The sequence below is a fragment of the Vigna radiata genome, chromosome 3 (assembly GCF_000741045.1).
Source record: "Vigna radiata var. radiata cultivar VC1973A chromosome 3, Vradiata_ver6, whole genome shotgun sequence".
Classification (NCBI taxonomy): Eukaryota; Viridiplantae; Streptophyta; class Magnoliopsida; order Fabales; family Fabaceae; genus Vigna; species Vigna radiata.
In genome coordinates this window covers 4,764,359-4,784,466 of record NC_028353.1, presented here as the reverse complement: position 1 = coordinate 4,784,466, position 20,108 = coordinate 4,764,359, and the positions used below count along the sequence as shown (strand labels likewise).

At 32.7% G+C, this 20,108-nt stretch overlaps 3 protein-coding genes across 3 annotated transcripts; 2 read left to right on the top strand and 1 right to left on the bottom strand.

Moving 5' to 3' along the window:
• The first annotated feature begins 653 nt into the window (after window positions 1-653).
• On the top strand, window positions 654-4,971 carry LOC106756714 (cytokinin riboside 5'-monophosphate phosphoribohydrolase LOG3). The gene is made up of 7 exons (XM_014639251.2): window positions 654-1,029; window positions 1,612-1,709; window positions 1,899-1,929; window positions 2,307-2,406; window positions 3,877-3,947; window positions 4,053-4,196; window positions 4,618-4,971. The coding sequence occupies exons 1-7, from the start codon at window positions 910-912 to the stop codon at window positions 4,711-4,713; spliced, it is 660 nt and encodes a 219-aa protein (XP_014494737.1). The 5' UTR covers window positions 654-909; the 3' UTR covers window positions 4,714-4,971.
• Window positions 4,972-7,783: 2,812 nt separating this feature from the next.
• Window positions 7,784-12,314, top strand: LOC106757904 (diaminopimelate decarboxylase 1, chloroplastic). Its single transcript, XM_014640759.2, has 8 exons — window positions 7,784-8,336; window positions 8,468-8,642; window positions 9,233-9,382; window positions 9,585-9,746; window positions 10,599-10,784; window positions 11,336-11,458; window positions 11,592-11,681; window positions 12,080-12,314. The coding sequence occupies exons 1-8, from the start codon at window positions 7,840-7,842 to the stop codon at window positions 12,158-12,160; spliced, it is 1,464 nt and encodes a 487-aa protein (XP_014496245.1). The 5' UTR covers window positions 7,784-7,839; the 3' UTR covers window positions 12,161-12,314.
• A 1,894-nt stretch (window positions 12,315-14,208) lies between these two features.
• Window positions 14,209-15,280, bottom strand: LOC106757485. Its single transcript, XM_014640157.2, has one exon. It carries the CDS (start codon window positions 15,130-15,132, stop codon window positions 14,641-14,643), a length of 492 nt encoding a protein of 163 aa, XP_014495643.1. The 5' UTR covers window positions 15,133-15,280; the 3' UTR covers window positions 14,209-14,640.
• Window positions 15,281-20,108: the final 4,828 nt, after the last annotated feature.

The following is a 20,108-nucleotide window of genomic DNA, read 5'->3' as shown; positions in this document are numbered from 1 at the left end:
TATTACCATAAAAGTAGTTATTATTTTTATGTTAACAAAATTTAAACATAAAACAGACCATACTGTTTCTTTCAATTTGGGACTCAAATAGTTTAACCTTACTACATAATCAATATAAACAATTTACACTTTTAAATGATAAAAAAAAAAAATGATGCTTCGGTAAAAGTCGTATTTAAGTTTATTTTACGCAAGTCCATGGAATGGAGAAAAGTACAATTCCATTCTTGAACAAACAAGCATTAACAACGAAAAATTATCGTGTATTTTTACTAGAAAAAAAAAAAAAAAACCTCAACTATTATAGAGAGAGGTCAAGATATTTTCTATCTTCATATTCAATTAATGACATCATTTCATTTGAAATTCGTATGCAATTATCAGAGGGTAGCTTCGATATATTATGAATATATAAATAATTTTACAACGATAAATAGTTAGAAATCACCTTATTTTTTTATGTATGATTATTTTGAAATTAAGACAGGCGAAAGTGGTAGAATATATTTTCATGTTAAACTTAAAATTTAATAAGGATTACTCATATAGTTACTATTTCTGCAGAAATAGAGATGGGGAAGTGCGCGCGTGCCAACTGGTATGGCGGTCACGTGCGAAGAGCAACATGGTTTTATTATATAAAGGCATGAGAGTTCTAAGAGTAGTAGCGAAGCAATCACAGAGTCTTCTCCTAAATTCTCTTTTTCTTCTCAAGGAGTGTAATTTTGTTATTGTTGTTACTGCTTCACTCACTCTTACACTTGTTTGTAACAACTTGAAACAGGGGAAGATAGTGTTTGGAACAGAATTTGGATTTTGTGACACTCTTTTTGTTTTACAAACATTACAAAATCTTTGTGTGACTGTCAAAGATAACATATAACTAACTATCTTCCTTGCAACTAACAAATGGAGACACGTTGTGAGATAACGCATTCAAAGTTCAACAGGATTTGTGTGTTCTGTGGAAGTAGCCCCGGCAAGAAGAGTAGCTATCAAGATGCTGCCATTGAGCTCGGCAATGAACTGGTATGCTGTTTCTTCATGTCTTCCTTTTCTCTGCATTATGCTTTTGTTTTGTTTTCCTCAACATCTTCAAAACCTTTTCTTTCCTCTATTTTTCGTATGGGGTGGTAAATATTTTTCCTCAGAGTGAACTTCATCATGTGCAAGCTCACTTCTTTATTACATTTTCATTTGGGTATGGTTATTGATTCCCTTGAAACCATAACGGGTGAGTCGGTTATGTTCGCAATGCAAAGATGATGTCTCTTCAGCATTCTGAAACTGTTAAACTCTGAGTAGTTTTTGTTTAGAGCTTGAAGACTCCATTGTTTTTTTTTTTCCTTACCTCTTGAGCTTTTGGTTCAGGGGCTCTGAACTGAACACTGTACGGATTTAGCAAGTGTCTTCTGCTGAGTGATTGAGCGTTGAGGAATAATTTCCCCTTTTACTCTTGCATTTTGAAACAGTGAAGAATGTACTCTCAGGGGATTGTTTTCTATAGTGTCATTCATTACTCTTTCTTTTAGATCATACGCAATCATAACCACCACTATTATTGTTTACTATTCCTAGGGTGACTAATATTATTTTGAATGATGTTGGAAGGTCTCAAGGAACATCGATCTGGTGTATGGAGGGGGAAGCATTGGTCTAATGGGTTTAGTTTCTCAAGCTGTTCATGATGGCGGTCGCCATGTCATTGGGTAAACACTATTTTCCTCACCGTTTTACCTTTTTTTTGTTTCTTTTTAATTCCCCTTTCTCTTTTTTCCCACAAAGTTGTTGGGTAAAAGGCAAGAACAAGGATTCGCAGTCAATGAGTAACCACTCTATTTTTTTGTTAGTCTCTTTCACTATTGATGCTATATTTGTCTTGTAATTGTCTCTTGCAGAGTTATTCCCAAGACGCTCATGCCTCGAGAGGTATGTATATCTGATCCAACCAATAGAAAAAGATTAGCCCCTTTTCTCTTCACGCTTTTAAACTTTAAACTATTCTTACTTGTGTTTATTTGTNTATTTAATTTGTTTCTCAACTTCATCAAGGATTATACCCAAGCATTCTATTCCCTCCTTCACGAGCATGTTGTAAATTTTGTAAATGAAAACTCAGCTATTTTGCATTTTGTTTTTAATAACTTGTTTCCGTCGACCAATGCTTGTGTTGATGTCTTGTACTGTAGTACTCCACTGGAATAAGTTTTCAAAATAGGTTAATGTATCAGATTTCCATCCCTGCAACTTTCATCATTACTGAATGCTCTTTCTTTGGATTCCTTTGTTTTGATGCTCCATTGCAGCTAACTGGTGAAACGGTGGGAGAAGTAAAAGCTGTTGCTGATATGCACCAAAGGAAGGCAGAGATGGCCAAACATTCAGATGCCTTTATTGCCTTACCAGGTTAGACTGCGAATATACTTGTTTGCACATTAGAATCAGAGATACACTAACAAAAAAGGAAAAGGTTGTAACCACGATGTGCTTCATTCACTTTAGTTATGCCATGTCTTGTTAATATTTTATAAAACAAGTATTAGACAAAAGATAAACGTGTTTGATATCTCATATATTGTGTTTGTGTGTGTATACATATTATATTATAATACATATTTGAAATATACAAACTTTTTTATAAAGTGACTAAGAGGATTGATAAAAATAGGAAGGAAGAGAATTTTAAATGATTTTTGTGGTAATAGTATTTCGTAATGGGAATATCCGTTGATGATTGTTTCGAGGCTAGTTAACCGACATGTTTCCCGTTGATTTCTCGGTGTTACTACTACTTGTGTTGCTTTTCAGCAAAATGGTTTTGTCTACAAAAGTTTACAAGCTTTTTAAACTGACACTGGCTTTGGTGTGTTTTTTTTTTTTTCTTTGCTAAACCTTTTTGGCTAAACAATTTTAAAGTGCTTACCACGCCTAATTATGGACAGTACTTGACAAGGCGTTAAAGACTTGTGTGATGATTTGGAAGGCACGACACGTAATGGATAATGTTGACTAGTGTCCACTTATTTAGTAAACATTGTGGCATGGGAATAAGACAGGAATTTAGTAATTTTCAAAAAGTGTCTCTAACCAAACCTTCTTTTGGGCCTCTTTTATTCAATTCAATTGACACTGCTGCAAAACCAACTTTCATGGCACATCCCAATGCTATGATTAGAGAGAGCAACCCTTCAAAGCAGGCTGAAAATGATGTTGACCTTTCATGAACCCTTAATATATATCTTGGGATATAAATTAAGCTTCTGCAACTCTGAGCCACTGTGGTTAGGTTCAGGTTGAATATACATACACATTTTCTCCCTCAACTTTGGTTTGGACCGTGACGTGATTCTACAAAACTTCCCTTATTTGATAAAGAGGGAGAGTAAAGCAAGAGAACTTTCACGAGATAACGTTTCCAACTAGCACCTGCACCTGACACCGAATAATGCTTGACCCTTTTCTAAGACTTTTTTAACTGCCCGTTGTGAGCATCCTCAGTGTATAATTGAATGCTGAAAATTAGTGACACAGAGAGAGAGAGGAGGCGCTCGAAGACAATGTTGTCATTCACTCTATCTTGGATGTCCCTCGTACGAAAGAGGATTCCCCAGGAGGGTCAATTCATGATCTCTGATGAACTCTCCCTTGACACTGCCAAATCCATGATTCTGTTTCAACAACAAGTTGGTAGTACTAAATGCTAGGGTCATAGATACCACAATCATACCTAAAAAACAAACAAATAGTTGAAATACAGTTTTCAAACTTTATAATTAAATTTCTATTTCCCCTTTTTATTAAACCCTTTCAATTTGACTTTTTCATTCTATGTTTGTGCTTTCTATTCTTGAAGAAACTGATGAAAATCACATGCAGGTGGATATGGGACTCTAGAGGAGCTTCTTGAAGTCATAACCTGGGCACAACTTGGGATTCATGACAAGCCGGTAATTGACTTGATCATTATGGGAATCATGTTACTCAATGTTTTATGTTCCTTTAGTTGTCTGGTGTTTGCAGCCTACTTATGTATGACGTTCCAAAAATTGTAGGTGGGATTAGTAAATGTCGATGGATACTTTAATTCCTTGCTGTCATTTATTGACAAAGCCGTGGAAGAGGGATTTATCAGTCCAAATGCTCGTCACATAATTGTATCAGCACCAACAGCAAAGGAGTTGGTGAAGAAATTGGAGGTAATATTTCCTTACTAAAACTATATTTCCATGTTGTTTAAAACAAAACAGATGTTGACGTTTACCCTTTTGAATCAACCTTATACTCATTTTGAAAAGTCTAGTGAAGCTTTGTGGGCATTACACAACTCCTTTTCAATTTGATTCTCACAATTTGAAGCAACTGTCTCACATAAAACCACTTTCTCTTATTTCATTGGAAAAGTCACATCAAAACAAAGGTTTCCCTGGTTTCATACTGTATATGCAAACAGGTAAATAAAAGATTTGTAGACGCACAAAACAAAACTTTTCTTGGATGTCCGAGGACATGCACATTTATGTCATCAAGCTTATTCTATCAATTGTATACGTAATCAACTTTTGTTGTGCAAAACTATGCAGTTGAGTAATATGAAATATTTTTGTGTTTAATTCACAGGATTACGTTCCCTGTCATGAGGGTGTTGCTTCCAAGTTGAGCTGGCAGATAGAACAGCAGCTTGCATACCCTCAAGATTATGACATGTCAAGGTAGTTAGGTTACTTCACGTGCACGGAAGATGAGACCATATAGAATTTTGAAGCTGGAAGAAGTTATATTTTCTATCGCTGTTCTGCTTTTATCCTTTTAATTTCTTGTGTAAATTACCAGGATTGACCTTGATATGTGATACTACTCTATTAGTTATTGCCATTACTTGTGAAACTTCGATTTTCTTGAAGTTGTAAGTACCTGCTTCTGAAGTTGTTATTATTTCTCAATGCCAATTAATTTTTACGTTTGACTGGCCAAGACAACGAACAGATTTTCCATGCACAGTACTTATTCCTTTATCAATAACTTGAAACTTTGTTGTAATTTGCTGAGATGATTAAAGCAATTAACTAAGAATAAAGAAAGAACAGTCAGTGTCCACGAGTTGATGGAAAGAAAGTATGGTGTACATAACTATGGTCCGACTTAAATGTTGGCAAGTGTTAATAATTAAGAATGGGACCGAAATTGAGACAGAAATGTTGCAGAGCTGTCTTGAAGTAACTGGTTTTTGAGTTCTAAGAGAGTGAGAGAAGTAAAGACAAGAAACTGAGTGCCATGGAAGCTGTATTGAGTGACCGGGGCCAATTCTTGGGAGGAAGTGCAATGGAAAGAAAGGGTTGCACTCCTGAAATGAGTTGGAGCAAGAGAGTGAGGTTTGTAGGACCCTTTTATCCCTCAGCGAATGGGACAGTGCCATGTGTTGGCAGGGGCAACATGGGAGTCAAAGAAAAAGTTAAATGGGTCATGTGGCACATGCATCTGAAGACAATATGATGGCCATCTTTGGTCCCCGGTCTCATCTAACAATTGCCAGTGGTTGAAACAACTGTTTTGTACATTTGGGGCTATTGCTTCAGACATATCTCCGGAACACTAAAGTGGTTGTGTTCTAGCAGTTCTTATGTTGTTATTTCTTGAGGATAAACAAATCAAGGATTCTTTTTTAAAGTTTTGCCTGAAGAGAGCATGCCTCCAATATGCAACAGACAGACAGAATAATGTATTATCCTCTTCCCTCTCTGAACATTGAAATAGAAAATGTTTGAAAATGCTGGAAGAAAGCAATGCAATGATAGATGGAAGAAAAAGTAATATGGTAGTACATGAGGACTTGGAAAGCTTTCATCTTTGGGCAAAGAGGAAAAAAGGGCATGGAAAAGCTCCTTTCTTTGTATCAGTCAACTTGTTTAAATTAAAGAGCTAGTCTTGGGTATTGACTATAATACACACAGTTGACTGTGCATTATGTAGTGCTTGTTTTGGCAAGCATATACGTCTAGGACCACTACATTGTGCAAGCACCTTCCAAGGAATATTTTATTGTTATGTTGGGTAACATGGTTTGTTTATTATGGTTCAGTTTTCTCAAGTTAAAAGGACCTGCATTATATTGCCAAATCTCCCTTTTAACCATTCACATCAACAATTTCTTCAACCGTGTCTGTTGGATAAGGAAAATTCGATATCATACGATTTTATTGTTTCACCATATACAGAAGTTTACCCATATATGTCCAAATCTATTAGTCTAAACAATCTCGACAATTATCTCTTCTCTTCCTCTGTCCTTTTCTTTTAACCGACAATAAAAAGATGTATATGTTATCACGAGTGTCTTAATCATGGCCATGCCGCTCTTCATAATATTTGAACCCAAAATTGGTCCCCAATGTGAAGACCAACTTTAATGGCATTAATTAGCCCATTTGCATTTTCAATTTTTCTATAAAATTCTTAAAATTATCATGAACCTATCATTGGGTTTGTTTATTTTTTTTTTTTTAAAATAATCACCTTTTAGAACAATGTCAGACCAACTTTAGCTCTAATTACTTATCTAAGATTCGTTTATAACACTGATCCGGAAAAGTGAGATCAACGTGAAAGAAGTGTCTTATGAATAATAATTAAAAAAACTATACATTTGATCGTAGTTTTAATTATTCATAAAAGTAAGTATTAAATAGTTTATGCATTTATTTCACCTTTCAGTATTTTTTAATGTTTAAATAGAAAGTAAAAGTTATCAACCTCCTGCTATATTATATAAATATAAAATCACGTTCAAAGAATGGTTCAACTGATATTAAATAAAGTTAAACTTAACATGAACTTTTGGTCTTGAAATGTTTGAAGTCATACAAAAACATTTCTGACAGAGAATAACTTCAATATCCAAACAAAATCAAAAATAATGTTAAAAAACCCACCTCGTATCAAATAAATCAAAGACATAAAGGAAAGAAAAATATATGTAGCCCACTTTTGGGGCACACCTAAATCTTTACATGTTTAACCACTTTCAACGCCAAAGAAAAACGCTCGGTCGTAATATTTAAATTACTTTTTCAATACACTTTTCTTAATGTATTTGTATTATTCATTTAAGATTATTGACATCTAACATTTCATGAAAAATATTTGCTAAATACGGAATAAAATAATAACAATTGTGAGTTTTAATAAATTTAAATTAATAACAGAGCACATTTAGTAATATTATTGTTTTTGCTGGAAATCTTTAAGGCGAAATTGACACTTATTGAATATCCTACTCTCACATAGTATAAAACTGTCTGTTGCTAAAGTCAATAATAAATAGTAGAATAAAGATATATATAAGATAATGGTAATGATTATAATGAGTATGAATGTGAATTGTGTGTAACTAATTTAACTACCAACATTATGTTGGTACTGGAAGCTGGACTTTAATATCTTAAGTGTGTGAGATTTAATGTTACTATCTAAATTTTGTTGGTACTAGGAACTTAGATATTCCTTATTTTCTAAATATTCAGCCCATTTAATTAAAAAGAAATAAAGAAAAAACCAAGTTGGAAATTATGTTTTCTAGCCTTCTCAATCTTGCAAAAAGCCATTAGGCTGACAAAAACAATGTGTTCATTTAGTCTATAGATACTGGACCAGAAAAAATGTATATATTTGGGCCCTATTTTTGGGCTTTGTAATGGGCCAAGCCTACAAAGAAGTAGCCCTCTTGCTGTAGTTTAGCTTCAGGAAAGAACAAAAAAAAAAAAGCAACATGGACGAGGGTTTTGACATGTGATTTTCCTTGCAACTCATAGTCTTGTCGGCAAAATCATTCATCAAGACACTGCAATGGCAGGCTCACACCTTCTTTCTCACTCTCATTCCCTTCCCAAAACCTATAACCACTCCTTTAACCAAAACCCTTTATCTCAAAAGCTACTTCTACCCCTCAAATTCAAGGCCACCCTCAGACCGCGTGCTCTTAGAGCTGTTCTCTCCCAGAAAGCTGCTCAAACCGCGGTAGAGGACTCAAAGAAGGCTCCTTTTCAGCACTGTTTCACCAAATCCGAAGATGGGTATCTGTACTGTGAGGGCCTCAAGGTACATGACATCATGGAATCTGTTGAGAGAAGGCCTTTCTATCTTTACAGCAAGCCCCAGATAACCAGGAATGTTGAAGCCTATAGGAATGCATTGGAAGGGTTGAACTCTATAATTGGGTATGCCATTAAGGCCAACAATAACTTGAAGATTCTGGAACATTTGAGGCACTTGGGCTGTGGAGCTGTGCTTGTTAGTGGGAATGAGCTTAGATTGGCTCTTCGTGCTGGCTTTGATCCCACAAGGTTCAATAACAATCAACCAATTAATGTGTTGTGTTTTTTTATACCCACATTACATGTCGTTTGGCATTTTTGTATTTTGTGTTGTTAAGAGTTTCACGTATTCTTAGTTTATTTCTGGGTTGGATGGGTAGGTGTATCTTTAATGGGAATGGTAAAATCTTGGAGGACTTGGTCTTGGCTGCCCAGGCAGGTGTGTTTGTCAACATTGATAGTGAGTTTGACTTGGAGAACATTGTAGAGGCTGCAAAAAGGGCTGGAAAGAAGGTCAATGTTTTACTTCGGATTAATCCTGATGTAGATCCACAGGTATGTTGTTGTCCAAATTTTGCTAATTGAGTTGTCATGTTTGACTTATTAGTCTTGTAAGGCTTTGGCAACTTTTTCAGATTAGGTGTTATTGATAGGCAACTGAAGTTGAACAGATCGAAAGAGGCTTCCATTGAAAAGAATAAATGTTTAATTCCTTAAAATGTGTTTCTGCTATCAGGATTAATGCGGCTAAAATAAGTTTTCTGGTGTAGAAGAAAGTGAACATGGTTAATGACACTAGTCTAGTTTCTAACTAATGCATTGCTCAGGGCATTTGATTGCAAACAGCTTTGCGTAATTTCAGCAATTAATTATCAATGTTCTCAGGCAATTACATATTACATTCATACGATATCTTCCTTTCACTGACATTATAAAATACCCCATTTCAGCACTTATAGCAGTTTCCTTTACTCTTCCTGTATTTATCTTCACTGTACTAAAACTTTTCTGTATTAATAGTGATTGACAGTTTAGTGAACAGCTCACCATTGGGCAGACCTGAAACCTCGGATTTCTAGCTCTCATATGCATAATTTATGTTTTTTATTTGAAAATATTTAAACTTCTAACTTTGTTATCCTTAGGTCCATCCTTATGTTGCTACTGGGAATAAGAACTCTAAATTTGGCATTAGAAATGAGAAGTTGCAATGGTTCTTAGATGCAGTGAAGGAGCATTCTAATGAGCTCAAACTTGTAGGGGCCCACTGCCATCTCGGTTCAACAATCACCAAGGTTAGATGGAAATTATTAATTTTTTTGCTGATTTTATTTTTTCTTTGGTATATTAAGTTATACACCCCTTTTTATATTTATGTTTTTTTCCTTTATTTGTGTACAACATTCTTGCTTAGGTCAATTTCAAGCTTTGCACTACTTTATGTTGATTCTTAATCTTTATCTAAATATAGCTGTTTTCTTTTTTCCACTCTTTCAGGTAGACATTTTCAGGGATGCTGCCACCATTATGATCAACTATATTGATCAAATCCGAGCTCAGGGTTTTGAAGTTGATTATTTAAATATTGGAGGAGGACTTGGGATAGATTATTATCATTCTGGTGCCATCCTTCCTTCACCTAGAGATCTCATTGACACTGTGAGGACTCAGCCCATATCATTTCATCTTTACATTTTATATGTAATTAAGTTTGCAGTTGCAAACTAGCGTAATGAATATCACTAATGAGCAATGGGTGATAAATAGATATTCTTAATATTGCAATGTTATACAATTAAAATTTAGCATTTACCATTTGTGTAAATTTTAGATGCACGCAAACGTGATAAATAAGTCCTTTAGGAACTAATATTAAATTATACAATATATGTTTTTGTTACAGTATTTGAGGAACTTGATCAATGTCATCTATTGAGAACTTTTGCGTTAATTATAGTTGTTGAAAGATGCTATAGTACAAATGACCCAAACATCTCATCAATTACTAGATTGCATTTGTCAATTGTGATCTGAAGTTCTTAGCAGTTATCATGTTTTATTGAAATAGAAGCCTTCATGCATGTTGAATTTTCATAGAAGTAACTATTGGACCTTCTAATGTGCAAATGACTGGTGCTGGAGGTCCTTATGAGCACAGTTTATGTGTGATAACTGATAGATAAGTAGTTTGTATTAATCATGTTAATTTGATAATATCTCACGTGTTTGCTGAGGTTGGCCATCGAAGCAAGTCCACTGGGATCCAAAGATATTTAAATAATCGAATATGACTATGTATTTATCTGTGTCCTGGAAATAACATATACTATGAATGCATTTTCACACATGTTTGTAAGTGTTATATATCATAAGGAGCACATGCTTATGCACTGCCAATTTATATCAGTCTTTGACCCCTTTATAGCAGAATAAGTAAATTGGACTACGTTTTATTAACTGTGCACATGCCATACCTGCTAATATCAATTTTTTGTGTCATGTTTGGAGTAGGTACGAGATCTTGTTATTTCCCGAGGTCTTAATCTCATCATTGAACCAGGGAGATCACTCATTGCTAACACATGTTGCTTAGTTAACCGGGTGACAGGGGTTAAAACTAATGGATCTAAAAACTTCATTGTAATTGATGGAAGTATGGCAGAACTTATCCGCCCTAGTCTCTATGATGCTTACCAGGTATGTAATGCAAGTGCCAAAGGTTTGTTGTATCTTCTAATCAATACATCAATATCGGTGTGGTGTGGGTGTTTGACAAAGATAATTTTTTCTTATGAGAAGTTTTTATGTGATGGCTGCCATTATGCTATGTCTTACTTCAGAAACTAACGAAGAATTCTAGGCCCTATGAAAGGTTGTGTTTTCCCGTAGCACATAATGTACTTTTAAAAATTGATCAATACATTATAGTTTGGTTGGGATTCCAGAACCTTGACCCGCTTGTTTGCCGAATATAGCATAAAGGAGAAAACACTAATCTTGTATTTTTGGATTTCTATCTCACTATACCAAAGCATGCAATAACATTTTTGGTTCTGTTTTTCCAAATCTGGTGGAATCTTGACATTATTGATTGGAAAACGGATTAGAAGTGAACAAAGTTAGATTTAGCATGTTCTAAAGAAACTTCTTGGATAGCACAAGGTCATTTTGGCTACCTCATGCTGATGGGTTTTGTCAATCTATGTTTACGTGAATGTTTAATAGTGACATCTAATTTTTGGGTGCAGCATATAGAGTTGGTTTCCCCTGCCCCATCAAATGCTGAGAAAGCAACCTTTGACGTGGTTGGCCCAGTCTGCGAGTCTGCAGATTTCTTAGGAAAAGAAAGAGAACTTCCTACTCCTGCCAAGGTAATATAATATTTTTTTTCTTAAATTTAAATTGAACTACTTGCTTAAATAATAAATGTGCATAATTTGTACAAAACAAAGATGACAACAATGCTAACTTCTTTAAACCATCTCATCTGAATTTTATTGTCAGGGTACTGGTTTGGTCGTTCATGATGCTGGCGCTTATTGCATGAGCATGGCATCAACATACAATCTAAAGATGCGGCCTCCTGAGTATTGGGTATGGAGTTGCTTTTCTCAACTTGCTAACTTCTTTGAGCAGGCTTAGGGAGTGGTTTTCAGTGAACATGCCTTTTGATAATCGTCAATGAACTTATAATATCAGGAAAACCTCTCTGAATAAGAATAATATTTTTTTCTAATGATTGTTCTGTGTTTAAGGTCTTTGGCAAAACCATTTGAAGTTCTACATGTTTTGAGAAAACACAGTATATAAAACGAGGGTACTGCTTGTTATAATTAATGATTGAAAGTTGTAATATTTAATAACTTTGTTGGCGGTGGTTTTATTATATTTACTTGCTTTATAGAATACCATGCAGGTTTTGAAAACAAACAATTTTAACTTATCATGATTTGTTATAAAGCATGACATTTTTATGCTGTAAAATATTTTAGGTTGAAGATGATGGATCAGTGAGCAAAATAAGACATGGAGAGACTTTTGAAGACCACATTCGGTTTTTTGAGGGCCTTTGAGCTGTAGGAAAGGAAGCTGGAAAATTGTTGTGTATTTTGGATTTTGGATCTTTCCAAGTCACTGAATGCATCACTCTTTTTTGTTGTTTTTCTTCTATTCTACTTGAATAAAGTTTGATTTCGGTTAGATTTTAATTGCAGTTAATCTTTTAGTCTTTGGTTTTTAGTGGTAGACACCATATATATGAAGAAAAAAGAATTCAGAATGTGAATGTGCTTATTAAAACTATCGATTGAACTGTAGAAATTTGTAGATATTTCAGACTCTAGTATCAGTATTGTACTTTAGTTTCCTATCTGAAGTTAAATGCATCAAGGGTTAAGATATGAACAAAAATCCCATTTCGAATAAAATCTAAATTCATGAATTCGAGTTTTTAGAGTGATACTAAAAATAAATATTAGAGATTGGTGATGCAAAAATAAAGTTACTGTCTCTTGGAAGTTGGAAACCAAACACACTGTAGGTTCATATTTTTAATTTGTTTATTTGTTAATTTTATGAAGTGTAGTTCGTTTAAATTTTCTATGGTAGTAAAGATTAAGTAAACGAAAAAGAAAATCTTTCTAGACTCCAATATAAATAAATAAATTTTAACTAATTTAGTCCTACTGGACACTTTCTTAGAATGTTCTTTTTCTTTTTTAAATGTGAATGGAATCTTTAATTAATATGACTATGAAATGTTAAGACAGTATATATTTCTTGTGAGGAAAAGAAAAAATGAATTCAGCAAACATTTTAATTACATTAAATGAGGACAAGGAAATAAAGCTTAGGAACATTTAGTTTTAAAGGGCTAAAGATGACACTGACAATGTCTAAAACTGATTTAGGGTTTACTTTTGTCAAATTTTTGCGAGTTGTTTTTGGTCAATTTAGGGTCCTACCATTTTAGCGTATGAGATGAAACCTCTTAAATTTTCATTGGACATTTTAGCGTATGATACAGTACAATCAAAGAATCGTAAGTTCATGAATCATGTCTACTTCTAATACGGTTTATTATTAATCATGTGATTATGCATCTACACTAATTAGAAACTAATCGTATGTAACATTTATGTTTTCAGTATATAAGAAAAATAAAATAGAGTTGAAGTGGAATTGAAAAATTATACATTATTATCTTCTCCATTTATTTATAGATGTGATATTTTTTACTATATTATTTATTTTTTATTATTCTTTTTCTTTATTTTTTATCATTCATCTTACCTGTGGACCTTTGTCATCACTCTAATCCATTCTGTTTGCCTAAATATACCACAAATTTCGTAATTACTTTTGAAGACATTGTATACCGTACACATAACTACGGTTTTGGGAATAATTTGTTAGGAGCAAATAATCATTTCATAAAGTTAAGTTATTAAAAATTAACATATGAATAATTATTTTTTAAAAGTTAAATGCCCTGAAATTATTCCGAAATATGCACTATATGTTTTATTATTATAAAAGCGCAATAAAATAATGTATGAATATATTTATTTATATTATAACGAAACATTTTTACGGCGTAATATGTTTATGCAAATACATTGCATTATATACATAATAGAAGTTATAAAAAGTGGTAATTTCCTTTTAAAAAAAAAGTAACTTATAAATAACATATTTTTTAAGAAGTGTTGTTTATACAAAGAAAAAAAAATTGTTTTTAACAATATTTTTTTAACAATTTTTTTGATAACGTATATGTGGTAAGTTATGATTGATCTGTTTTAAATATTATTTTTAAACATAAATTTAAATAGACAATAAAATGATGACATTTTATAAAAAAGTTATAAGAAAATGTTGTCAGATAATTTTATATAAAATGATAAAATTATTTAGGACAATGATATTTTGACAACTTTTTTAACAACGGAACACGTATCATTATTTTATTGGTCTATTTGAATTTATATTTAAAAAATATTTAAAACGGACCAATCACAAGTATACATTGTTAAAAGAAATTTTTTCAATTATTTATCAGCAGAGCCGTTATCTCTTACCAACAACCTATTACCTTGTAGTCCGCCAACGTATTTAATTTCTTTCCTTACGTGTTCTTTTCTTCCAATCCTACTAAATTTTCCTACAATTCATTTCATCGTGTTTTTCCATTTGTCTCTGCAATACCATACCCCTTTCTCCGCACTCAAACCTAAAACCCTTTTAACGAATAGGGAAAAAATACAAATGATGTAACACTAAAAAACAAGTACAAAGCCAATCCTTCTTTTAGGTAGTTGAAAATATTTAATTACAAGCATGAGTGATTCTTCTTTCAGACACTCAAAATGAAAGAGACTTATACATCTTCTTAGATAACTTAGCAAACAAGAATGGTCCAAAAAGAAGAAAAAAAAAATATCGTTGAAGAAGAGCAGAAGATGCATACGAAGTACGATCGTATGATGAACTCTTTCTAACAGAGCTAGGTTCCAAAAATTGAAAAGTTGTGGAATGGAATCGGATGAAAAAATCAATCTTCAAAACCAATTTTCTTCCAGATGGCATTTCTAACACTGCGCAAGTCCCTACCTTTGAGGGTCCTCCCTTTTCCTTCATGCACAGAGAGAGAAGCTCCTCTGTTCCTAGCAAGATACTCATGAGGGGGTACTCGTTCGCCATCATCATCATCATCATCATCATCACCACTCACACAATCTCTGTTCTCGTGCTCCTCACAGTTCTCCTTCAAAATCTTGGACCAATCTGGAATATTCACCGGCATTGAGGATGATGCAACAGGGTTGACTCTGCCACCACCCTCCACCTTTTTAAACCCTTTCTTACCAGATCGTGACCACTTCTTCGACTCTGTCACACTGTTATTGCTGTTGGATAAGTTCCAGTTCCACACCTCAGCTTCATCCAATTCCATCTCACCTTCTACAGCTTTTCCCTCCAAATCGCTGCTCGATGATGCAAACATGGAACTCACCTTCGAAAGGAAGCCTTTCCTTGATGCCATTCAAACGTCTATTTCTCTCTCTCTCTCTCTCTCTCTCTCTCTCTGTTTTGGCTATGTTAGTGATTTTCACACTCTTGACTATTCCTTCTTGTAATTTATATAATAGCTTTTTGGTTGTTAAGGATAAAGCCAACGAAATCCACTTTTTCTCTACTCTAGGGCTCACCACACGCGTTACAATTAATTAACAAAAATTAACTGTAATATAACTATATAGAAAGGGTTCAATGCAAGAGTCCTCACGTGATTTTACATGAACCCTTCCGTTGATGTTTCGGATCCAAATATTTACCTCGTGACCATACCTTTCCCTTCCACACATTCTACACATGATTTAGCTGCACTTTTAAAAACCGCTACGTAACTTTCAAAAGTTAACCATTCTCATGCGCTCAAAAAGTTTTCCCATAACTATATGTTACTTTAAACTTAATTAAAATAATATCATAGTTTTTTTTTTTTCTTTTTCAATGAATTTAGAAACGAAGAGATTCTTCACTCAGTTGTTTCTTTCTAACAAGTCTGATAGGAGAAAGGAGATAGAGAAACATAGAAAGAGTTATCCGATTTCCATGACTGAGACACTTTCACCAATCAGATCTCTGTTCGGCGACTGAATAAAGTTAAACAAATACTAACAAAATAAAACATTTCCATTGCCTTTTAATAAAGGTTAAGAGTGAGTTTTTTTTTTTTTTAGAAACCATTTTTCCTTCCTTGTGTCACGTATTTTAGAAAAAAAAAATCAACACATAAAGATAAGGATCTATATATTATTAATATAATGCTTTTATTTCATTTTTTAATTTATTTTTAATCTCGCTTTCATCATAAATTTGTAAAAATATTTTGTCATATTTAAAGGTGTGGGTTCCACCCATCAGCGTTGAATCAAGATCAAGATGTCTATATCTTGACACGTTATCGTCGACTTTTGTCACGACCTTGTCATTTTCTTAATTAGTTGTTTGAGAAGAAGGAAAGTTTTAATCAGCCCTAATAGCCTAATCCTATTATCCTTTGGTGCATTAGACATAACTAGTACTTTCTTTGAGAAAGTGTGAAACAAAAAGAAAATACCAAAACCAAAAAGTGATGTTTAGATTAAGTGAGAAAGAATGAAAACGAGTATATTATATATTATATAAAAGGTTTACAATATAAAAGATTTATATTTTAGAAGTAGCATTCCCAAAATTAAAATATTGTAGTAACAATGAAAGATGCTTTATAGGATTTCATATATATATGTATTTTTTTCGTACAAATGATAGAGAGTGATGTCAAATGATGTATTTTATTGTTTTGAATGAAAAGAAAAAATGGTGTTGACGTTGTTTTTCTTTGTGATACGTACAATACAAGCATTAAGAAAGGGCTAATAATAATAATGCCTATTCATACCCCCAAGACGTGAAAGGTTTTGGTATGCAATAAGTTGCTCAAAATGCAAAAGAAAACAAAACAAAAAGTAAAAACAGGGGCTAAATTAATTAAGCTGAAAATGGCTCACCATTCAGTCGAAATGTTAGTTTTCTTTCGAAACATGTTCAGTTTTATGCTGTAATAAAAATCATTTATTATTATAACTTTCTGGTATTCTAATTTAGGTGACTAGATTATAGGTATTAATTGTAAAAGGAAACCATAATCAAGGTTATCAATTAGATTAGACACGCTAATTCTTGATTAAAACTTTTACAGATCTTAATAAATTCGAGTGCTTTCAAGTACATGTTTTTTCTTTAAGTTTGGAGATGTGTCGTAAAACTGTATCAACGCGTCTTTGTAATTAGCTTTTAAAGCGTTTCTTTATAACCAAGATGGAAAACATTCAATAAACTCTCTCGTCTTTTAGTTCTATAAAATCCATACCAATAATGTCACCATTAATATTACTGATTTTACTGAATTATAATAATATATTGTTGAATCCTTTTTTATAAGTATGAATAGAAGAAAGAGAGGTGAATATATTCTTCAAATAATTGAGTCAGCAGAATCAAATATTTCCAAACAAATTTCTCATTTTTTTTCCTCATCATTTTCCTAAAAAATAAAAAGTTTCTATTCAAAATGAAAATACACGTTATTTTACAACTATGAGATACTTGGAGTAGAATAAGAGTAGAGATTTCTGTGCTTTTCTAGTGATTTATTCCTTGGAATATGCCACTTTCTCGAGGTTTTAAACAATATTTTAAAATTGGACTGATGATTAAATTGATAATGACATGCATTAATTCAATATTTAATGATCATGAAACACTTATAATAATTAGATAATATTAAATAGCATAACATCTCAATCTTGACATGTTATATATAAAAAATAAATATAATTTTTTATAGTCTTGAAGTTTAAATAAGATATATATAGTGTAATAGCTAAGAGAAAGTTTGAAAAGATAGGTTTTTATTGAGGAAGGTAAAAAGGATGGTCCTAACTCGTAGTTCCACGTTAGAAAAAGCAAGGTAGAAACAGAAAGTGGCGTGTAAGTTATGAAGAGAAGACCAAATGTTAATTGAACTGAGTGATTCAACCAACCAAATGAACCAGGCCTAATAAACCATATGCCTTGTCCCCTTCTTTCTTGTATATTAATCTCCATCTATTTCAAGTTTTATTTGCTTGTTTACAAGTCTAAGTGTTGTATTAATCTATTTCTAGAGTATGTGCAAAAAAACACTCTAATATTAAAGTTAATTTAATGTTTGATAGTTAATAATTAATGCATTATTAAATACACGTAACATATTTTTTTTATCTCAAACTTAAATTTATAGGTTTTAGAATAAGTTTTTAATTAAAGTAGGTTTAATCTAAACAATAATTATATTTTACTTTTAAGTTTATAAATATTAAGGTTAATATATTTTGATTAGTTTTATCAAAACAGGTAATTCGGCCTGATTCGGCTCGATCCACCACAAGTTGGTCATTTAGTGAGTCAATTCAATCCAGCTCATTTATTAGTGAGCCAAAAAAATTTGAACCGACTCGTCCCACCACAAGTTGGTGGGTTAAACAAATTGCCTCACTTGCTCACTTAATTATAATTTTTTTTAAAAAAAAAAATTATGCTAAACTAAAGATAATTCAAAATAATAATAAAAAAGGTAAAAATACAATCCATGTATAGTGACTCAGATGATATATTTTAAAATTTTATAAGATAATAAATTAATAAAAAAAATTAGGTGTGTTGGTAGGCCAACCCGGTTCATCCCAGTTCAACTCGAATGAGTCAAATTTAAACACCGGATTAAAAACTGATTCGCATAAAAAAAATGTATTTTTTTTCAACCAAATTCAATCTGAACCTTTGTTATAAGTTGGATTAATATGTAATTTATAATCCATTTTAACAGCTATAATTTTAATTCATCTCTAATTAGTAGTTAGTTTGGTAAGTGGTCAAATTTAGTGATAACTCCTAAATGATTCAAAATTGATTGTCCGATCTCTAGCCATCCCACGATGATATAGATAATAGAACATTACGAGGACTCTTGTAAGATAAACAAGTGGTTTTACTGGTGCATGCATGCGCATCACATATTCTGAGGTGCTGTCAAAGGAGTTAGGTTAGAATTTTAGGATGTGCAAACAGTGTGTCTATCCTGAGAACATGATTACCTACGATTGTCTTTTTGTTGTTTTGTAGATAAGGATGCCATTGTTTGGACCTTGTATCATTTAAAAATGCTCCTTTACTAGATCAAACTGTTCCTTCCAAACAGTACCAGTTCAAATTGTTAACGAATTTGACTGGGAATTCAACAGTAGCTAATTGGCAACTATTTCTTTTACTTCTTCACCATGCTGTGTTGCCGCTTCATTTTTTATTCACAAATCATGTCAAATTAATAGAGAGAAAGCGTTAGGTTGAATAGAATAATTAAATGCTTAGCTCAGACTTTTTCACTCTTTCCTAATTTTTCACAATTAGGAAATGAGAAAAGAATTCATACTCACGGATGCTTATTAAATTAATATTTTTAATAAATACCTACAAATAATATCATGATATTCAATTCTAAGATACCCGTTTCTTTAGTGAATTTTATTGGAGTTTTATTTTAAATAAAAAAGTGTGATCAATAAAATCATCAGTGAAAGAAATATTAATCAATCAATAATAGTTTAAAATTTGATTTTATACTAAATAAAAATGAGATTATTTTTAAAATATTAAAATTTTGTACTTTGGTACGATGGTTGAAAATTATTTGAAGAAATAATAATAAATTTAGTTCAAATTCAAAGAACTAAAGTTATATTATATTAAAGTTTTCTTAAAAAAAATATGGATCGCACTTTTGTGTGGGGGTGGTAGTAGCCTTGTAGAGTAGACTGGGTACTTGGTATTTATAAGCTCGTGGCATCATAGTCATCAGTCTATAATACTTTTTTGTTGAACCAATTTATGGGCTCATTTAATTGGGCTCAATGGGGACCACAAGGAAACAAAGGCCTTGATCCAATCTCAAGTGGCCTACGAACTTTTATCCTTTTTCAAGTACATCGTTGCCTTCAATCTGAGTTCGTTGGGCATAAACAGTGGATAGGACCAAAAACCAAGCACATGTACGTAAATTAAAGGTTAAAACCAGCGTTCCTGATTTCGTAAGGTCTTCCCATTTTGGTCTCGTTCTTATAAAACTTCCCAATTGGATCCTCAAAAGTGCTAATTTGAAACAATCCAACTCCTACAGTTAAAAATTGTTAACGGCCGTTTAAATCTGATGACGTGGCATTATAAATAAATTTTATATTAAAAACTATTAATGAATATAGATTTTATAAAAGGGCAAAGTGGGAACTTTCTTCTTCCTCCTCCCCAGAACCTGAACTCATCTTCCTCAATAGTGGAAGCCCCAACAGAAGTTGATGCATTATTTACTAACTTTTCTTTTTTCTCCAAAGCAATAGATGCAGCCAACCTAATACCCATCAAAACTAACAAATAAGA

What these genes read in the sequence shown, in the direction of transcription:
- LOC106756714 (XM_014639251.2), top strand. Translation starts at nt 910, where the DNA reads ATGGAGACACGTTGTGAGATAACGCATTCAAAGTTCAACAGGATTTGT. An exon ending in TTGAGCTCGGCAATGAACTG is followed by an intron (nt 1,030 to 1,611) that starts GTATGCTGTTTC and finishes TGATGTTGGAAG; the next exon opens with GTCTCAAGGAACATCGATCT. An exon ending in GGCGGTCGCCATGTCATTGG is followed by an intron (nt 1,710 to 1,898) that starts GTAAACACTATT and finishes TGTCTCTTGCAG; the next exon opens with AGTTATTCCCAAGACGCTCA.
- LOC106757904 (XM_014640759.2), top strand. Translation starts at nt 7,840, where the DNA reads ATGGCAGGCTCACACCTTCTTTCTCACTCTCATTCCCTTCCCAAAACC. An exon ending in CTAGAGATCTCATTGACACT is followed by an intron (nt 9,747 to 10,598) that starts GTGAGGACTCAG and finishes TGTTTGGAGTAG; the next exon opens with GTACGAGATCTTGTTATTTC. An exon ending in TGCGGCCTCCTGAGTATTGG is followed by an intron (nt 11,682 to 12,079) that starts GTATGGAGTTGC and finishes AAAATATTTTAG; the next exon opens with GTTGAAGATGATGGATCAGT.
- LOC106757485 (XM_014640157.2), bottom strand. Translation starts at nt 15,132, where the DNA reads ATGGCATCAAGGAAAGGCTTCCTTTCGAAGGTGAGTTCCATGTTTGCA.